Below are 22,724 nucleotides of genomic sequence, written 5' to 3' on the forward strand. Positions count from 1 at the left end.
GCCTGCACACCGGAAACACTCTGTATGTATAACACCCCCTAATACCCACCATCACCTGTACTGCCCCCTTCCCTGCCTTACAGTATCAGCCTGCACACCGGAAACACTTTGTATGTATAACACCCCCCAGTACCCACCATCACCTGCACTGCCTCCTTGCCTGCCAGACAGTATCAGCCTGCACACCGGAAACACTCTGTATGTATAACACCCCCCCACTACCCACCATCACCTGCACTGCCCCCTTCCCTGCCATACAGTATCAGCCTGCACACCGGAAACACTCTGTATGTATAACACCCCCCAATACCCACCATCACCTGTACTGCCCCCTTCCCTGCCATACAGTATCAGCCTGCACACCGGAAACACTCTGTATGTATTACACCCCCCCTGTACCCATCACCTGTACTGCCTCCTTCCCTGCCATACAGTATCAGCCTGCACACCGGAAACATTCTGTATGTATAACACCCCCCCAATACCCATCACCTGTACTGCCCCCTTCTCTGCCATACAGTATCAGCCTGTACACCGGAAACACTCTGTATGTATAACACCCCCCAGTACCCAACATCACCTGCACTGCCCCCTTCCCTGCCATACAGTATCAGCCTGCACACGGGAAACACTCTGTATGTATAACAACCCCCCAGTACCCACCATCACCTGTACTGCCCTCCTCCTTGCCATACAGTATAAGCCTGCACACCGGAAACACTCTGTATGTATAACACCCCCCAGTACCCACCGTCACCTGCACTGCCCCCTTCCCTGCCATACAGTATCAGCCTGCACACCGGAAACGCTCTGTATGTATAACAACCCCCCAGTACCCACCATCACCTGCACTGCCCCCTTCCCTGCCATACAGTATCAGCCTGCACACCGGAAACACTCTGTATGTATAACACCCCCTAGTACCCACCATCACCTGTACTGCCCTCTTCCTTGCCATACAGTATCAGCCTACACACCGGAAACACTCTGTATGTATAACACCCCCCAGTACCGACCATCACCTGTACTGCCCCCTTCCCTGCCATACAGTATCAGCCTGCACACCGGAAACACTCTGTATGTATAACACCCCCCCAGTACCCACCATCACCTGCACTGCCCCCTTCCCTGCCATACAGTATCAGCCTGCACACCGGAAACACTCTGTATGTATAACACCCCCCAGTACCGACCATCACCTGTACTGCCCCCTTCCCTGCCATACAGTATCAGCCTGCACACCGGAAACACTCTGTATGTATAACAACCCCCCAGTACCCACCATCACCTGTACTGCCCTCCTCCTTGCCATACAGTATAAGCCTGCACACCGGAAACACTCTGTATGTATAACACCCCCCAGTACCCACCGTCACCTGCACTGCCCCCTTCCCTGCCATACAGTATCAGCCTGCACACCGGAAACACTCTGTATGTATAACACCCCCCCGGTACCCACCATCACCTGTACTGCCCCCTTCCCTGCCATACAGTATCATCCTGCACACCGGAAACACTCTTTATGTATAACACCCCCCCAGTACCCACCATCACCTGCACTGCCCTCTTCCCTGCCATACAGTATCAGCCTGCACACCGGAAACACTCTGTATGTATTACACCCCCCCAGTACCCATCACCTGTACTGCCTCCTTCCCTGCCATACAGTATCAGCCTGCACACCGGAAACACTCTGCATGTATAACACCCCCCCAATACCCACCATCACCTGTACTGCCCCCTTCCCTGCCATACAGTATCAGCCTGCACACCGGAAACACTCTGTATGTATAACACCCCCCCAATACCCACCATCACCTGTACTGCCCCCTTCTCTGCCATACAGTATCAGCCTTCACACCGGAAAAACTCTGTATGTATAACACCCCCCCAATACCCATCACCTGTACTGCCCCCTTCCCTGCCATACAGTATCAGCCTGTACACCGGAAACACTCTGTATGTATAACAACCCCCCAGTACCCACCATCACCTGTACTGCCCTCCTCCTTGCCATACAGTATAAGCCTGCACACCGGAAACACTCTGTATGTATAGCACCCCCCAGTACCCACCGTCACCTGCACTGCCCCCTTCCCTGCCATACAGTATCAGACTGCACACCGGAAACGCTCTGTATGTATAACAACCCCCCAGTACCCACCATCACCTGCACTGCCCCCTTCCCTGCCATACAGTATCAGCCTGCACACCGGAAACACTCTGTATGTATAACACCCCCTAGTACCCACCATCACCTGTACTGCCCTCTTCCTTGCCATACAGTATCAGCCTACACACCGGAAACACTCTGCATGTATAACACCCCCCAGTACCCATCACCTGTACTGCCCCCTTCCCTGCCATACAGTATCAGCCTGTACACCGGAAACACTCTGTATGTATAACACCCCCCCAGTACCCACCATCACCTGCACTGCCCCCTTCCCTGCCATACAGTATCAGCCTGTACACCGGAAACACTCTGTATGTATAACACCCCCCCAGTACCCACCATCACCTGCACTGCCCCCTTCCCTGCCATACAGTATCAGCCTGCACACCGGAAACACTCTGTATGTATAACACCCCCCCAGTACCCACCATCACCTGTACTGCCCTCCTCCTTGCCATACAGTATAAGCCTGCACACCGGAAACACTCTGTATGTATAACACCCCCCAGTACCCACCGTCACCTGCACTGCCCCCTTCCCTGCCATACAGTATCAGCCTGCACACCGGAAACACTCTGTATGTATAACACCCCCCCGGTACCCACCATCACCTGCACTGCCCTCTTCCCTGCCATACAGTATCAGCCTGCACACCGGAAACACTCTGTATGTATAACACCCCCCAGTACCGACCATCACCTGTACTGCCCTCCTCCTTGCCATGCAGTATAAGCCTGCACACCGGAAACACTCTGTATGTATAGCACCCCCCAGTACCCACCGTCACCTGCACTGCCCCCTTCCCTGCCATACAGTATCAGCCTGCACACCGGAAACACTCTGTATGTATAACACCCCCCAGTACCGACCATCACCTGTACTGCCCCCTTCCCTGCCATACAGTATCAGCCTGCACACCGGAAACACTCTGTATGTATAACAACCCCCCAGTACCCACCATCACCTGTACTGCCCTCCTCCTTGCCATACAGTATAAGCCTGCACACCGGAAACACTCTGTATGTATAACACCCCCCAGTACCCACCGTCACCTGCACTGCCCCCTTCCCTGCCATACAGTATCAGCCTGCACACCGGAAACACTCTGTATGTATAACACCCCCCCAGTACCCACCATCACCTGTACTGCCCCCTTCCCTGCCATACAGTATCATCCTGCACACCGGAAACACTCTGTATGTATAACACCCCCCAGTACCCACCATCACCTGCACTGTCCTCTTCCCTGCCATACAGTATCAGCCTGCACACCGGAAACACTCTGCATGTATAACACCCCCCCAATACCCACCATCACCTGTACTGCCCCCTTCTCTGCCATACAGTATCAGCCTGTACACCGGAAACACTCTGCATGTATAACACCCCCCCAATACCCACCATCACCTGTACTGCCCCCTTCTCTGCCATACAGTATCAACCTGTACACCGGAAACACTCTGTATGTATAACACCCCCCCAATACCCATCACCTGTACTGCCCCCTTCCCTGCCATACAGTATCAGCCTGTACACCGGAAACACTCTGTATGTATAACACCCCCCAGTACCCAACATCACCTGCACTGCCCCCTTCCCTGCCATACAGTATCAGCCTGCACACCGGAAACACTCTGTATGTATAACACCCCCCCAATACCCACCATCACCTGTACTGCCCCCTTCTCTGCCATACAGTATCAGCCTTCACACCGGAAAAACTCTGTATGTATAACACCCCCCCAATACCCATCACCTGTACTGCCCCCTTCCCTGCCATACAGTATCAGCCTGTACACCGGAAACACTCTGTATGTATAACAACCCCCCAGTACCCACCATCACCTGTACTGCCCTCCTCCTTGCCATGCAGTATAAGCCTGCACACCGGAAACACTCTGTATGTATAGCACCCCCCAGTACCCACCGTCACCTGTACTGCCCCCTTCCCTGCCATACAGTATCATCCTGCACACCGGAAACACTCTGTATGTATAACAACCCCCCAGAACCCACCATCACCTGCACTGCCCCCTTCCCTGCCATACAGTATCAGCCTGCACACCGGAAACATTCTGTATGTATAACACCCCCCCAATACGCACCATCACCTGTACTGCCCCCTTCTCTGCCATACAGTATCAGCCTTCACACCGGAAAAACTCTGTATGTATAACACCCCCCCAATACCCATCACCTGTACTGCCCCCTTCCCTGCCATACAGTATCAGCCTGAACACCGGAAACTCTCTGTATGTATAACAACCCCCCAGTACCCACCATCACCTGTACTGCCCCCTTCCCTGCCATACAGTATCATCCTGCACACCGGAAACACTCTGTATGTATAACACCCCCCAGTACCCACCATCACCTGCACTGCCCTCTTCCCTGCCATACAGTATCAGCCTGCACACCGGAAACACTCTGCATGTATAACACCCCCCAATACCCACCATCACCTGTACTGCCCCCTTCTCTGCCATACAGTATCAGCCTGTACACCGGAAACACTCTGCATGTATAACACCCCCCCAATACCCAACATCACCTGCACTGCCCCCTTCCCTGCCATACAGTATCAGCCTGCACACCGGAAACACTCTGTATGTATAACACCCCCCCAATACCCACCATCACCTGTACTGCCCCCTTCTCTGCCATACAGTATCAGCCTTCACACCGGAAAAACTCTGTATGTATAACACCCCCCCAATACCCATCACCTGTACTGCCCCCTTCCCTGCCATACAGTATCAGCCTGTACACCGGAAACACTCTGTATGTATAACAACCCCCCAGTACCCACCATCACCTGTACTGCCCTCCTCCTTGCCATACAGTATAAGCCTGCACACCGGAAACACTCTGTATGTATAGCACCCCCCAGTACCCACCGTCACTTGCACTGCCCCCTTCCCTGCCATACAGTATCAGCCTGCACACCGGAAACGCTCTGTATGTATAACAACCCCCCAGTACCCACCATCACCTGCACTGCCCCCTTCCCTGCCATTCAGTATCAGCCTGCACACCGGAAACGCTCTGTATGTATAACAACCCCCCAGTACCCACCATCACCTGCACTGCCCCCTTCCCTGCCATACAGTATCAGCCTGTACACCGGAAACACTCTGTATGTATAACACCCCCCAGTACCCACCATCACCTGCACTGCCCCCTTCCCTGCCATACAGTATCAGCCTGCACACCGGAAACACTCTGTATGTATAACAACCCCCCAGTACCCACCATCACCTGCACTGCCCCCTTCCCTGCCATACAGTATCAGCCTGTACACCGGAAACACTCTGTATGTATAACACCCCCCCAGTACCCACCATCACCTGCACTGCCCCCTTCCCTGCCATACAGTATGAGCCTGCACACCGGAAACACTTTGTATGTATAACACCCCCCAGTACCCACCATCACCTGCACTGCCCCCTTCCCTGCCATACAGTATCAGCCTGCACACCGGAAACACTCTGTATGTATAACAACCCCCCAGTACCCACCATCACCTGCACTGCCCCCTTCCCTGCCATACAGTATGAGCCTGCACACCGGAAACACTTTGTATGTATAACACCCCCCCAGTACCCACCATCACCTGCACTGCCCCCTTCCCTGCCATACAGTATCAGCCTGCACACCGGAAACGCTCTGTATGTATAACAACCCCCCAGTACCCACCATCACCTGCACTGCCCCCTTCCCTGCCATACAGTATCAGCCTGCACACCGGAAACGCTCTGTATGTATAACAACCCCCCAGTACCCACCATCACCTGCACTGCCCCCTTCCCTGCCATACAGTATCAGCCTGCACACCGGAAACACTCTGTATGTATAACACCCCCTAGTACCCACCATCACCTGTACTGCCCTCTTCCTTGCCATACAGTATCAGCCTACACACCGGAAACACTCTGCATGTATAACACCCCCCAGTACCCATCACCTGTACTGCCCCCTTCCCTGCCATACAGTATCAGCCTGTACACCGGAAACACTCTGTATGTATAACACCCCCCCAGTACCCACCATCACCTGCACTGTCCCCTTCCCTGCCATACAGTATCAGCCTGCACACCGGAAACACTCTGTATGTATAACACCCCCCAGTACCGACCATCACCTGTACTGCCCCCTTCCCTGCCATACAGTGTCAGCCTGCACACCGGAAACACTCTCTATGTATAACAACCCCCCAGTACCCACCATCACCTGTACTGCCCTCCTCCTTGCCATACAGTATAAGCCTGCACACCGGAAACACTCTGTATGTATAACACCCCCCAGTGCCCACCGTCACCTGCACTGCCCCCTTCCCTGCCATACAGTATCAGCCTGCACACCGGAAACACTCTGTATGTATAACACCCCCCCAGTACCCACCATCACCTGTACTGCCCCCTTCCCTGCCATACAGTATCATCCTGCACACCGGAAACACTCTTTATGTATAACACCCCCCCAGTACCCACCATCACCTGCACTGCCCTCTTCCCTGCCATACAGTATCAGCCTGCACACCGGAAACACTCTGCATGTATAACACCCCCCCAATACCCACCATCACCTGTACTGCCCCCTTCTCTGCCATACAGTATCAGCCTTCACACCGGAAAAACTCTGTATGTATAACACCCCCCAGTACCCACCATCACCTGTACTGCCCCCTTCTCTGCCATACTGTATCAGCCTTCACACCGGAAAAACTCTGTATGTATAACACCCCCCCAATACCCATCACCTGTACTGCCCCCTTCCCTGCCATACAGTATCAGCCTGTACACCGGAAACGCTCTGTATGTATAACAACCCCCCAGTACCCACCATCACCTGTACTGCCCTCTTCCTTGCCATACAGTATCAGCCTACACACCGGAAACACTTTGTATGTATAGCACCCCCTAGTACCCACCGTCACCTGCACTGCCCCCTTCCCTGCCATACAGTATCAGCCTGCACACCGGAAACACTCTGTATGTATAACACCCCCCCAGTACTCACCATCACCTGCACTGCCCCCTTCCCTGCCATACAGTATCAGCCTGCACACCGGAAACACTCTGTATGTCAACACCCCCTAGTACCCACCATCACCTGTACTGCCCTCTTCCTTGCCATACAGTATCAGCCTACACACCGGAAACACTCTGCATGTATAACACCCCCCAATACCCACCATCACCTGTACTGCCCCCTTCTCTGCCATACTGTATCAGCCTTCACACCGGAAAAACTCTGTATGTATAACACCCCCCCAATACCCATCACCTGTACTGCCCCCTTCCCTGCCATACAGTGTCAGCCTGCACACCGGAAACACTCTCTATGTATAACAACCCCCCAGTACCCACCATCACCTGTACTGCCCTCCTCCTTGCCATACAGTATAAGCCTGCACACCGGAAACACTCTGTATGTATAACACCCCCCAGTGCCCACCGTCACCTGCACTGCCCCCTTCCCTGCCATACAGTATCAGCCTGCACACCGGAAACACTCTGTATGTATAACACCCCCCCAGTACCCACCATCACCTGTACTGCCCCCTTCCCTGCCATACAGTATCATCCTGCACACCGGAAACACTCTTTATGTATAACACCCCCCCAGTACCCACCATCACCTGCACTGCCCTCTTCCCTGCCATACAGTATCAGCCTGCACACCGGAAACACTCTGCATGTATAACACCCCCCCAATACCCACCATCACCTGTACTGCCCCCTTCTCTGCCATACAGTATCAGCCTTCACACCGGAAAAACTCTGTATGTATAACACCCCCCAGTACCCACCATCACCTGTACTGCCCCCTTCTCTGCCATACTGTATCAGCCTGCACACCGGAAACACTCTGTATGTATAACAACCCCCCTGTACCCACCGTCACCTGCACTGCCCCCTTCCCTGCCATACAGTATCAGCCTGCACACCGGAAACACTCTGTATGTACAACACCCCCCAGTACCCACCGTCACCTGCACTGCCCCCTTCCCTGCCATACAGTATCAGCCTGCACACCGGAAACACTCTGTATGTATAACACCCCCCCAGTACCAACCATCACCTGTACTGCCCCCTTCCCTGCCATACAGTATCAGCCTGCACACCGGAAACACTCTGTATGTATAACACCCCCCCAGTACCCACCATCACCTGTACTGCCCCCTTCCCTGCCATACTTTATCATCCTGCACACCGGAAACACTCTGTATGTATAACACCCCCCCAGTACCCACCATCACCTGTACTGCCCTCTTCCCTGCCATACAGTATCAGCCATGAGAATGTCCTTTGTACTTCTGTCTGTGACATTGGGGAAGCAGTAAGTGGAGGGTAATTTATTTAGAGGTAACAGTTATAGAAGAATGAATTTCCATGCATATAGAATTATGGTATAGAGGGCTCACAGACCCACCGTGGTCTATAATGATGGTGACTGGTGATGTATAGGAGAAGCGTGTGACTGTGTCTTGTGTGATGTCTTCTCCAGGTGAGATCCACGATCTGGGCGTTCGGTGTCTATATGACAATAAGTGGCTGGTGAGATGGGCCCAGGTGGTGTACCTGTGCGTTCTGCCGTCCCAGCTACCGGCGGTGTGTGCGGAGATCAGCAGTCACCTGAGAGAGCCCTGTGTGGTGTTCAGCCTGGTGTCTGCCGTGCCGCTGCCCAGGTATATATACTACAATCTATACTGCTATAAGGGCCACACTGACACAGCCGTATGTCCCAATCTCTTCTGTCAGGTATCAATAGGTCATTATAGAAAACAATATACATTTACTATTGATGACGGACAGGATCTGCACCCACAACTGATTGAAACCTTGTAAGACCAGGTCAGCAAGCTGTGGCCCTGATTCAGAGCCGGACGCTCTGACCGAGCACTCGCTCTGAATCAGGGCGTCTTTTTTTTTTTATGGAGCGGCCTCCTGGCCACCCACAGCTAATGCACGCGGCCAGGATGATGGTCGCGATGGTCAAGACCATCGCGACCATAAGGCTTGCGACGAGACCCTTGTGGTAGGGTCTCGTGGCCGTAAGCCCCAGAGAGCTTTTGGCTCAAACAGAGCCGAAAGCTCTCCCACTGACATCACTTGTGATGTCAGTGGGGCCGCCCCCAAACGGTAGGCCTTCTCATGGGAACGCCTCCGTCTGGGCAGCCACCCCCCCCCCCCCGGCCCGCCCACCAAAGGGGGCGTGCTTTCACTCAACATCGACAGCACGCCCCCTCTGGTGCGAGACCCGGAGCGACGGATTGCCCGTCGCTATTCGGGTCTCGCGCATGCGTACGCCGGCTCCGTCGTGGGCATGCGCTCTGGGCCACCATCGACCCGGTTGCGAGCGCTCAGCGCTTGCGACCGGGTCTGAATCAGGCCCTGTATTTGCTGTTCGTGTGCTCACTGCCACTTTCTTTATTGTTGGGTAAGTAGTTTCTTTACTCTCAGATCATTGGGGAGGTTACACCACCAAAGACATTCAGTGACCAATCAGTGTTCACGAGAGAAAAGAGGGTCAGAATGGGCTGCACTGAAGGACCTTTATTATACCCATTAAAATAAGTTGTCACTCAAAGTCCGATTTCTAAACCAGTGAAATAAAGTTTAAAATGAAAGCTGTGTAAAGATATAAGTAATTAAAATACCACCAATGTATAACTGTATTCTTACTATTATGTGGGTGTGTGTGTATATATATAGATAGATAGATAGATAGATAGATAGATAGATAGATAGATAGATAGATAGATAGATGGATACTGCATGTATGTATGTATGTATATATATATATATATATATATATATATATATATATATATATATATATAGTCAGGTGCATAACTATTGGGACATTGACAGAATTTTCATATTTTGGACTCTATTCACCACCACAATGGCTTTGAAATGAAACAAACAAGAAGTCTGGAACGCATAGACATCACCAGATGCTGGGTTTCATCCCTGGTGATGCTCTGCCAGGCCTCTACTGCAAATGTCTTCAGTTCCTGCTTGTTCTTGGGGCATTTTCCCTTCAGTTTTGTCTTCATCAAGTGAAATGCATGCTCAATCGGATTCAGGTCAGGGGATTGACTTGGCCATTGCATAACATTCCACTTTTTAGCCTTAAAAAGCTCTTTGGTTGCTTTTGCAGTATGCTTCGGGTCATTGTCCATCAGCACTGTGAAGCGCCGTCCAATGAGTTCTGAAGCATTTGACTGAATATGAGCATATAATATTGCCCGAAACACTTCGGAATTCATTCTGCTGCTTTTGTCAGCAGTCACATCATCAATAAATACAAGGGAACCAGTTCCATTGGCAGCCATACATGCCCACGCCATGACACTACCACCACAATGCTTCACTGATGAGGTGGTATGTTTTGGATCATGAGCAGTTCCTTTCCTTCTCCATACTCTTCTCTTCCCATCACTCTGGTACAAGTTGATCTTTGTCTCATCTGTCCATAGGATGTTGTTCCAGAACTGTAATGGCTTTTTTAGATGTTGTTTGGCAAACTCTAATCTGGTCTTCCTGTTTTTGTGGCTCACCAATGGTTTACATCTTGTGGTGAACCCTCTATATTCACTCTTGTGAAGTCTTCTCCTGATTGTTGACATTGACACATATACACCTACCTCCTGGAGAGTGTTCTTGATTTGGCCAACTGTTGTGAAGGGGTTTTTCTTCACCAGGGAAATAATTCTTCTGTCATCCACCACAGTTGTTTTCCGTGGTCTTCCGGGTGTTTTGGTGTTGCTGAGCTCTCCGGTGCATTCTTTCTTTTTAAGAATGTTCCAAACAGTTGATTTGGCCACACCTAATGTTTTTGCTATCTCTCTGATGGGTTTGTTTTGATTTTTCAGCCTAATGATGGCTTGCTTCACTGATAGTGACAGTCCCATTACTTTTGGCCCCTTAAAAAGTGGGAGGCACATATAGAAACCGTTGTAATTCCTACACCGTACACCTGATCTGGATGTAATTACCCTCAAATTAAATCTGAAAGTCTGCTGTTAAAGCACATCTTGTTTGTTTCATTTCAAAGCCATTGTGGTGGTGAATAGAGGCCAAAATATGAACATTCTGTCAATGTCCCAATATTTATGCACCTGACTGTGTGTGTGTGTATATATATATATATATATATACATACATATATATATATATATATTAGGGGTGAGCGGGTTCGGATTTCTGAAATCCGAACCCCCCCGAGCCCCCCCGATCCGAGTCCGATCCGAGTCAGGCTCGACTTTTCCCGCCTGACTCGGATCTGAAATCGAGGCAAAACGTCATCATCCCGCCTTCCGAGTCTCGCGGGTTTTGGATCCTATATAAGGTACCCGCGTCGGCGCCATTTTCTCACTCGGCTGTGGACAGTGAAGAGGGAGGGTGGGAGTTAGGGCTGTGTAGTGTAGTGTAGTGTAGTGTAGTGCTGCTGTTGTCCACTACTTCAAAGTCCATAGGGGCTGGCTGTGTTGTGCTGTGCTGCTGTTGTTAATAGGGGCTGTGTCCACTACTTCAAAGTCCATAGGGGCTGGCTGGACTGTGTTGTGCAGTCAGTTCTCCATAGGGGCTGTGTCCACTCCAAAGTCCTGTGCAGTGTCCCAGACCTAAAGGGGTGCTGTAGTGTTGTCCAGGGGGTGCTCTGTCCATCAGGGGTGCTCCCCCCAAGTGCTAAAAAAATAATATATTTTCTGTGTTTGTGAATTGTGTGCGCAGTAGCCGCACGTGCATCAACAAAGTAGTGCCAAGCGTGCGCCTGTGTCATAAGTAAAGGGCCGGCTGGCTTGACCGTTAAGGGTGCTGTAACCCCCGAAAGTACACTCCAGTCCAAACCAAAAAAAAAATTATTTTCTGTGTTTGTGAATTGTGTGCGCAGTAGCCGCACGTGCATCAACAAAGTAGTGCCAAGCGTGCGCCTGTGTCATAAGTAAAGGGCCGGCTGGCTTGACCGTTAAGGGTGCTGTAACCCCCGAAAGTACACTCCAGTCCAAACCAAAAAAAAAAATATTTTCTGTGTTTGTGAATTGTGTGCGCAGTAGCCGCACGTGCATCAACAAAGTAGTGCCAAGCGTGCGCCTGTGTCATAAGTAAAGGGCCGGCTGGCTTGACCGTTAAGGGTGCTGTAACCCCCGAAAGTACACTCCAGTCCAAACCAAAAAAAAAAATATTTTCTGTGTTTGTGAATTGTGTGCGCAGTAGCCGCACGTGCATCAACAAAGTAGTGCCAAGCGTGCGCCTGTGTCATAAGTAAAGGGCCGGCTGGCTTGACCGTTAAGGGTGCTGTAACCCCCGAAAGTACACTCCAGTCCAAACCAAAAAAAAAAATATTTTCTGTGTTTGTGAATTGTGTGCGCAGTAGCCGCACGTGCATCAACAAAGTAGTGCCAAGCGTGCGCCTGTGTCATAAGTAAAGGGCCGGCTGGCTTGACCGTTAAGGGTGCTGTAACCCCCGAAAGTACACTCCAGTCCAAACCAAAAAAAAAATTATTTTCTGTGTTTGTGAATTGTGTGCGCAGTAGCCGCACGTGCATCAACAAAGTAGTGCCAAGCGTGCGCCTGTGTCATAAGTAAAGGGCCGGCTGGCTTGACCGTTAAGGGTGCTGTAACCCCCGAAAGTACACTCCAGTCCAAACCAAAAAAAAAATTATTTTCTGTGTTTGTGAATTGTGTGCGCAGTAGCCGCACGTGCATCAACAAAGTAGTGCCAAGCGTGCGCCTGTGTCATAAGTAAAGGGCCGGCTGGCTTGACCGTTAAAGGGTGCTGTAACCCCCAAAGTACACTCCAGTCCAAACCAAAAAAAAAATTATTTTCTGTGTTTGTGAATTGTGTGCGCAGTAGCCGCACGTGCATCAACAAAGTAGTGCCAAGCGTGCGCCTGTGTCATAAGTAAAGGGCCGGCTGGCTTGACCGTTAAAGGGTGCTGTAACCCCCGAAAGTACACTCCAGTCCAAACCAAAAAAAAATTATTTTCTGTGTTTGTGAATTGTGTGCGCAGTAGCTGCACGTGCATCAACAAAGTAGTGCCAAGCGTGCGCCTGTGTCATAAGTAAAGGGCCGGCTGGCTTGACCGTTAAAGGGTGCTGTAACCCCCGAAAGTACACTCCAGTCCAAACCCAAAAAAAATTATTTTCTGTGTTTGTGAATTGTGTGCGCAGTAGCCGCACGTGCATCAACAAAGTAGTGCCAAGCGTGCGCCTGTGTCATAAGTAAAGGGCCGGCTGGCTTGACCGTTAAAGGGTGCTGTAACCCCCAAAGTACACTCCAGTCCAAACCAAAAAAAAAATTATTTTCTGTGTTTGTGAATTGTGTGCGCAGTAGCCGCACGTGCATCAACAAAGTAGTGCCAAGCGTGCGCCTGTGTCATAAGTAAAGGGCCGGCTGGCTTGACCGTTAAAGGGTGCTGTAACCCCCGAAAGTACACTCCAGTCCAAACCAAAAAAAAATTATTTTCTGTGTTTGTGAATTGTGTGCGCAGTAGCCGCACGTGCATCAACAAAGTAGTGCCAAGCGTGCGCCTGTGTCATAAGTAAAGGGCCGGCTGGCTTGACCGTTAAAGGGTGCTGTAACCCCCGAAAGTACACTCCAGTCCAAACCAAAAAAAAATTATTTTCTGTGTTTGTGAATTGTGTGCGCAGTAGCCGCACGTGCATCAACAAAGTAGTGCCAAGCGTGCACCTGTGTCATAAGTAAAGGGCCGGCTGGCTTGACCGTTAAGGGTGCTGTAACCCCCGAAAGTACACTCCAGTCCAAACCAAAAAAAAAATTATTTTCTGTGTTTGTGAATTGTGTGCGCAGTAGCCGCACGTGCATCAACAAAGTAGTGCCAAGCGTGCGCCTGTGTCATAAGTAAAGGGCCGGCTGGCTTGACCGTTAAAGGGTGCTGTAACCCCCAAAGTACACTCCAGTCCAAACCAAAAAAAAAATTATTTTCTGTGTTTGTGAATTGTGTGCGCAGTAGCCGCACGTGCATCAACAAAGTAGTGCCAAGCGTGCGCCTGTGTCATAAGTAAAGGGCCGGCTGGCTTGACCGTTAAAGGGTGCTGTAACCCCCGAAAGTACACTCCAGTCCAAACCAAAAAAAAAATTATTTTCTGTGTTTAGCCGCACGTATATATCAAATCGATATAACATAAATGGAGGACCAAACTTTCTCCGATAAAAATAAAATAGAGAAAGATCAAGAACCACTTCCTCCTAGTGCTGAAGCTGCTGCCACTAGTCATGACATAGACGATAACATGCCATCAACGTCGTCTGCCAAGGCCAATGCCCAATGTCATAGTAGAGGGCACATACAATCCCAAATGGCAAAGTTCAGGAAAATGACCTTGAAAAAGACATTTAAATCAGCTGAAGAGAAACGTAAACTTGCCAATATGCCATTTACGACACGGAGTGGCAAGGAACGGCTAAGGTCGATCCCTAGTATGTTCATGACTAGTGGTTCAGCTTCACATGACGATGGAAGCCCTCCTCCCACTAAAAAAATCAAAAGAGTTAAGCTGGCAAAAGCACAGCGAAGAACTGTGCTTTCTAAGAAGATATCACAAATCCCCAAGGAGAGTCCAAGTGTGGTGGTGGTTGCGATGCCTGACCTTCCCAGCACTGGACGGGAAGAGGTGGCTCTTTCCACCATTTGCACGCCCCCTGCAAGTGCTGAAAGGAGCACCCACAGTCCACTTGCTGATATGCAAATTGAAGATGTCACTGTTGGAAGTACAACAGGATGAGGATACTGGTGTAGCTGGCGCTGAGGAGGAAGTTGGCGAGGAGGATTCTGATGGTGATGTGGTTTGTTTAAATCAGGCTCCGGGGGAGACAGTTGTTGTCCGTGGGATGAAAAAGCCCATCACGGTCATGCCTGGGCAGAAGACCAAACATTCCACCTCTTTGGTCTGGCAATATTTCTATCCAAATCCGGACAACAACTATCTTGCCATATGTACCATATGAAAAGGTGAAATAAGTAGGGGTAGGGACGTCAACCACCTAGGAACATCCTCCCTTATACGGCACCTGCAGCGCGTTCATAAAAAGTTACTGTCAAGTTCAGAAACTTTGGCTAAGACCGTAAGCAGTCCAGGGACACCTAAATCCCGTTGTCCTGTTGTATCCAAGCGCCTGCAAACCACACCGTCAACTCCCTCCTCGTCAATTTCCTCCTTAGTCAGGATCGGAAGTAGTCCTGCAGGCCATGTCACTGGCATGACTGACTCTCCTATCCGGGATTCCTCTGGAGGATCCTGCATTGCTACGCCTACTGCTGCCGCTGCTGCTGTTGCTGCTGCTGGGAGTCGTTCATCATCCCAGAGAGGAAGTAGGAACACCACTACTTTTACTAAACAATTGACCCTCCAACAGTCCTTAGCGAGGAGGATGAAGTACGACAGCAGTCATCCTGAAGCAAAACGTATAACTGAGGCCTTGACTGCTATGTTGGTGTTAGACGTGCGTCCGGTATCCGCCATTAGTGCAGTGGGATTTAGACAATTGATGGAGGTAGTGTGTCCCCGGTTCCAAATCCCGTCTAGATTCCACTTCACTAGGCAGGCGATACCGAGACTGTACAGAAACGTCAGAAAAAGTGTCCTCAGTGTCCTGAAAAATGCCGTTGTACACAATGTCCACTTAACCACGGACATGTGGACAAGTGGAACAGGGCAGACTAAGGACTATATGACTGTGACAGCCCACTGGGTAGATGTATCACCTTACGCAGCAACAGCAGCAGCGTCACCAGTAGCAGCATCTCAGAAATGCCAGCTCGTTACAAGGCAGGCTACGCTGTGTATCACCGGTTTCAGTAAGAGGCACACCGCCGACAACCTCTTAGAGAAACTGAGGGAAATCATCGCCCAGTGGCTTACCCCACTTAGACTCTCCTGGGGATTTGTGATATCTGACAACGCCACCAATATTGTGCGGGCATTACATCTGGGCAAATTCCAGCACGTCCCATATTTTGCTCACACAATAAACTTGGTGGTGCAGAATTTTCTGAAAAGCGACAGGGGCGTGCAGGAGACGCTTTGGGTGGCCCGAAAAATTTCTGGCCACTTTCGCCATTCAGCGACTGCGTGCCGAAGACTGGAGCGCCAGCAAACACTCTTGAACCTGCCCCGCCATCACCTGAAGCAAGAGGTTGTGACGCGGTGGAACTCAACCCTCTATATGCTTCAGAGGATGGAGGAGCAGCAAAAGGCCATACAAGCCTATACATCCACCTATGACATAGGCAAAGGAGGGGGTATGCACCTGACTCAAGCGCAGTGGAGAATGATTTCCGTGTTGTGCAAGGTTCTCCAGCCCTTCGAACTTGCCACACGTGAAGTCAGTTCAGACACTGCCAGCTTGAGTCAGGTCATTCCCCTCATCAGGCTTTTTCAGAAGCAGCTGGAGAAAGTGAAGGAGGAGCTAAGACGGAGCGATTCCGCTCGGCATGTGGGACTTGTGGATGAAGCCCTTCATTCGCTTTGCCAGGATTCCAGGGTGGTCAATCTGTTGAAATCAGACCACTACGTTTTGGCCACCGTGCTCGATCCTAGGTTTAAAGCCTATGTGGTGTCTCTCTTTCCGGCCGACACAAGCCTGCAGAGGTGCAAAGACCTGCTGGTGAACACACTGTCAGCTGAAGCGGAACGTGACACGTCAACGGCTCCTTCTTCATTTTCTCCCGCAACTGGGGCTGCCAGGAAAAAACTTAGGTATCCTAAGCAACCCGCTGGCGGTGATGCAGGGCAGGCAGGACCAAGTTTGGACATCTGGTCCGGACTGAAGGACCTGGCAACAATTTCTGACATGTCTACTGTCACTGCATATGATACTGTTACCATTGACAGAATGGTGGAGGATTACATCGGTGACAGCATCCAAGTAGGCATGGCAGACAGTCCATACCTGTACTGGCAGGAAAAAGAGGCAATTTGGAGGCCCCTGTACAAACTGGCTCTATTTTACCTGAGTTGCCCCCCCTCCAGTGTGTACTCCGAAAGAGTGTTTAGTGCAGCCGGGAACCTTGTCAGCGAAAGGCGTAGGAGGTTGCTTCCACAGAATGTGGAGAAGATGATGTTCATCAAAATGAATTATCAGCTCTTCCAGGGAGACCAGCCTCCAGAAGGTACAGAGGGACCTGTGGTGGTGGATTCAAGTGGGGACGAGTTAATACTTTGTGAGGATGAGGATGTACACACTGAAGAGGGTGAGGAATCGGTGGATGAGGAGGATGAGGATGACATCTTGCCTCCATAGAGCCAGTTTGTGCAGGGACACATTAATTGCCAGCTTGTTTTGTGGGGGCCCAAACGAACCAATCATTTCAGCCACAGTTGTGTGGCAGACCCTGGCGCTGAAATGATTGGTTTGTTAAAGTGTGCATGTCCTGTTTATACAACATAAGGGTGGGTGGGAGGGCCCGAGGACAATTCCATCTTGCACCTCTTTTTTTTCTTTGCATTATGTACAGTTTGGGGCCTAGTTTTTCAAACTGCCATCCTGTCTGCCACTGCAGTTTCACGCCTAGATGGGTCACGTGTTTGTGCCGCCCACTCGTGTCGCTTAGCATAGTCATCCAGCTACCTCGGTGCAACGTTTTGGACATAAAAACACTATTGTGAGGTGTGAGGTGTTCAGAATAGACTGGAAATGAGTGGAAATTAAGGTTATTGAGGTTAATAATAGCATAGGAGCAGAAAAACCTACAAATTCTGTGATTTTAGCTGTTTTTATGCTTTTTTTAAAAAAAATACAGATCCAAAACACAAAACCCAGAACCCAAAACACGGAAGGGTGGTTTTGGCAAAACCAATCCAGATCCAAAACACGAAGAAAGATCCAGATCCAAAACCAAAACACAAAACACGAAAAGTGGCCGGTGCACACCCCTAATATATATATATATATATATATACATACATACATACATACATACATATACATATACAGGTTGAGTCTCCCTTATCCAATATGCTTGGGACCAGGGTATTTTGGATATATCGGAATATTCTGTTGTTTGGAATATTTGCATACCATAATTAAATGTCTTGGGAATGGGACCCACATCTGAACACAGAATGCATTTATGTTCTATATACACCTTATACACACAGCCTGCAGGTCATGTTATACAATATTTTTAATAATTTTGTGCATCAAAAAAAGTTTGTGTAGATACATGAAATTCATTTATGTTTCATATACACCTTATACACACAGCCTGAAGGTCATTTTATACTGTATTTTAATAATTTTGTGCTTTAAACAAAGTTTGTGTACATTGAACCATCAGAAAGCCAAGGTTTCACTTTCTCAGTCATGCTAAAATTATTCCGTATTTCGGAATATTTGGATATGGGAGACTCAACCTCTGTATATATATGTGTATGTATTCTTATATTTCTGAAAACAATTGAGCATCCCAGCTCACTGCATATATGCTGTATGTTGTGTAATATGTATGTATATACACACACATATTTGTTCAGTGTGAGGGGCTAGGCTTACTCAGCCTCCTTGCAGTGCTGTATATAGGTCCTAGAACAATATGGCCGCCGCTCCTGATGACTTGCTTCCTGCAGGCTGAAGACACTGTTGTCCCACAGCAGCGTGGTCAGGTCGGAGTACCGGAGAGAGGGCCGTGTGCAGGGGCTGGAATGGGACAAGCACTGTACAATCACAGAGGCGCTAAAGGATGGATCCTTTGTAAAGGCAACAGCTCCTGGGGAAGGACAGTGCAGCGGTAAGAAGTGCCCCCTGTCTCTCACACCCTTCTATGGGGAGCACTACACACCCTTCTACGGGGAACACTACACACCCTTCTACGGGGAACACTACACACTTCTCTGTGGGGAACACTCCACACTTCTCTGTGGGGAACACTCCACACTTCTCTGTGGGGAACACTCCACACTTCTATGTGGGGAACACTACACACTCTTCTATGGGGAACACTACACACTTCTCTATGGGGAACACTACACACTTCTCTATGGGGAACACTACACACCCTTCTATTGGGAACACTACACACTTCTCTATGGGGAACACTACACACCCTTCTATGGGGAACACTACACACTTCTCTGTGGGGAACACTACACACTTCTCTATGGGGAACACTACACACGTCTCTATGGGGAACACTACACACTTCTCTATGGGGAACACTACACACACTTCTCTATGGGGAACACTACACACCCTTCTATGGGAAACACTACACACCCTTCTATGGGAAACACTACACACCCTTCTATGGGGAACACTACACACCCTTCTATGGGGAACACTACACACTTCTCTGTGGGGAACACTACACACTTCTCTGTGGGGAACACTACACACTTCTCTGTGGGGAACACTACACACTTCTCTATGGGGAACACTACACACCCTTCTATGGGGAACACTACACACTTCTCTATGAGGAACACTACTCACTTCTCTATGAGGAACACTACACACTTCTCTGTGGGGAACACTACACAATTCTCTGTGGGGAACACTACACACCCTTCTATGGGGAACACTACACACTTCTCTATAGGGAACACTACACACACTTCTCTGTGGGGAACACTACACACTTCTCTGTGGGGAACACTACACACTTCTCTGTGGGGAACACTACACACTTCTCTGTGGGGAACACTACACACTCTTCTATGGGGAACACTACACACTTCTCTATGGGGAACAATACACACTTCTCTATGGGGAACACTACACACCCTTCTATGGGAAACACTACACACTTCTCTATGGGGAACACTACCCACTTCTGTATGGGGAACACTACACACCCTTCTATGGGGAACACTACACACTTCTCTATAGGGAACACTACACACACTTCTCTATGGGGAACACTACACACCCTTCTATGGGAAACACTACACACTTCTCTATGGGGAACACTACACACTTCTCTATGGGGAACAATACACACCCTTCTATGGGAAACACTACACACTTCTGTATGGGGAACACTACACACCCTTCTATGGGGAACACTACACACTTCTCTATAGGGAACACTACACACTTCTCTGTGGGGAACACTACACACTTCTCTGTGGGGAACACTACACACTTCTCTATGGGGAACACTACACACCCTTCTATGGGGAACACTACACACTTCTCTATGAGGAACACTACTCACTTCTCTATGAGGAACACTACACACTTCTCTGTGGGGAACACTACACAATTCTCTGTGGGGAACACTACACACCCTTCTATGGGGAACACTACACACTTCTCTATAGGGAACACTACACACACTTCTCTGTGGGGAACACTACACACTTCTCTGTGGGGAACACTACACACTTCTCTGTGGGGAACACTACACACTTCTCTGTGGGGAACACTACACACTTCTCTGTGGGGAACACTACACACTCTTCTATGGGGAACACTACACACTTCTCTATGGGGAACAATACACACTTCTCTATGGGGAACACTACACACCCTTCTATGGGAAACACTACACACTTCTCTATGGGGAACACTACCCACTTCTGTATGGGGAACACTACACACCCTTCTATGGGGAACACTACACACTTCTCTATAGGGAACACTACACACACTTCTCTATGGGGAACACTACACACCCTTCTATGGGAAACACTACACACTTCTCTATGGGGAACACTACACACTTCTCTATGGGGAACAATACACACCCTTCTATGGGAAACACTACACACTTCTGTATGGGGAACACTACACACCCTTCTATGGGGAACACTACACACTTCTCTATAGGGAACACTACACACACTTCTCTATGGGGAACACTACACACCCTTCTATGGGGAACACTACACACCCTTCTATGGGGAACACTACACACTTCTCTGTGGGGAACACTACACACTTCTCTGTGGGGAACACTACACACTTCTCTATGGGGAACACTACACATTTCTCTATGGGGGACACTACACACCCTTCTATGGGGAACACTACACACTTCTCTACGGGGAACACTACACATTTCTGTATGGGGAACACTACACACCCTTCTATGGGGAACAATACACACTTCTCTATGGGGAACCCTACACACTCTTCTATGGGGAACACTACACACTTCTCTATGAGGAACACTACTCACTTCTCTATGGGGAACAATACACACTTCTCTGTGGGGAACACTACACACCCTTCTATGGGGAACACTACACACTTCTCTATGGAGAACACTACACACCCTTCTATGGGGAACACTACACGCTCTTCTATGGGGAACACTACACACTCTTCTATGGGGAACACTACACACTTCTCTATGGGGAACACTACACACCCTTCTATGGGGAACACTACACACCCTTCTAAGGGGAACACTACACACTTCTCTATGGGCAACACTACACACCCTTTTATGGAGAACATTACACACCCTTCTATGGGGAACACTACACACCCTTCTATGGGGAACACTACACACCCTTCTATTGGGAACACTACACACTTCTCTGTGGGGAACACTACACACCCTTCTATGGGGAACAATACACACTTCTCTATGGGGAACACTACACACTTCTCTGTGGGGAACACTACACACCCTTCTATGGGGAACACTACACACTTCTCTATGGAGAACACTACACACCCTTCTATGGGGAACACCACACACTCTTCTATGGGGAACTCTACACACTTCTCTATGGGGAACACTACACACTTCTCTATGGGGAACACTACACACCCTTCTATGGGGAACAATACACACTTCTCTATGGGGAACCCTACACACTCTTCTATGGGGAACACTACATACTCTTCTATGGGGAACACTACACACTTCTCTGTGGGGAACACTACACACTTCTCTATGGGGAACACTACACACCCTTCTATGGGGAACAATACACACTTCTCTATGGGGAGCCCTACACACTCTTCTATGGGGAACACTACACACTTCTCTATGAGGAACACTACTCACTTCTCTATGGGGAACACTACACACTTCTCTGTGGGGAACACTACACACCCTTCTATGGGGAACACTACACACTTCTCTATGGAGAACACTACACACCCTTCTAAGGGGAACACTACACACTTCTCTATGGGCAACACTACACACCCTTTTATGGAGAACATTACACACCCTTCTATGGGGAACACTACACACCCTTCTATGGGGAACACTACACACCCTTCTATTGGGAACACTACACACTTCTCTGTGGGGAACACTACACACCCTTCTATGGGGAACAATACACACTTCTCTATGGGGAACACTACACACTTCTCTATGGGGAACACTACACACTTCTCTATGGGGAACACTACACACTCTTCTATGGGGAATACTACACACTTCTCTATGGGGAACACTACACACTTCTCTATGGGGAACACTACACACTTCTCTATGGGGAACACTACACACTTCTCTATGGGGAACACTACACATTTCTCTATGGGGAACACAACACACCCTTCTATGGGGAACACTACACACTTCTGTACGGGGAACACTACACACCCT

General features: G+C 49.6%; 1 protein-coding gene across 1 annotated transcript in view; it reads left to right on the top strand.

Moving 5' to 3' along the window:
- The window catches only part of NOXRED1 (NADP dependent oxidoreductase domain containing 1), a 47,112-nt gene that overhangs the window by 16,818 nt on the left and 7,570 nt on the right, over nucleotides 1–22,724 (top strand). The window contains exons 4-5 of the mRNA XM_088460881.1: nucleotides 8,687–8,867; nucleotides 18,778–18,938. Coding sequence (XP_088317007.1) covers nucleotides 8,687–8,867; nucleotides 18,778–18,938 — 342 coding nt within the window. The remainder of the gene's footprint in view (nucleotides 1–8,686; nucleotides 8,868–18,777; nucleotides 18,939–22,724) is intronic.

Source organism: Taudactylus pleione, unplaced genomic scaffold (assembly GCF_031769625.1).
Source record: "Taudactylus pleione unplaced genomic scaffold, aTauple2 ptg000987l, whole genome shotgun sequence".
Classification (NCBI taxonomy): domain Eukaryota; kingdom Metazoa; phylum Chordata; class Amphibia; order Anura; family Myobatrachidae; genus Taudactylus; species Taudactylus pleione.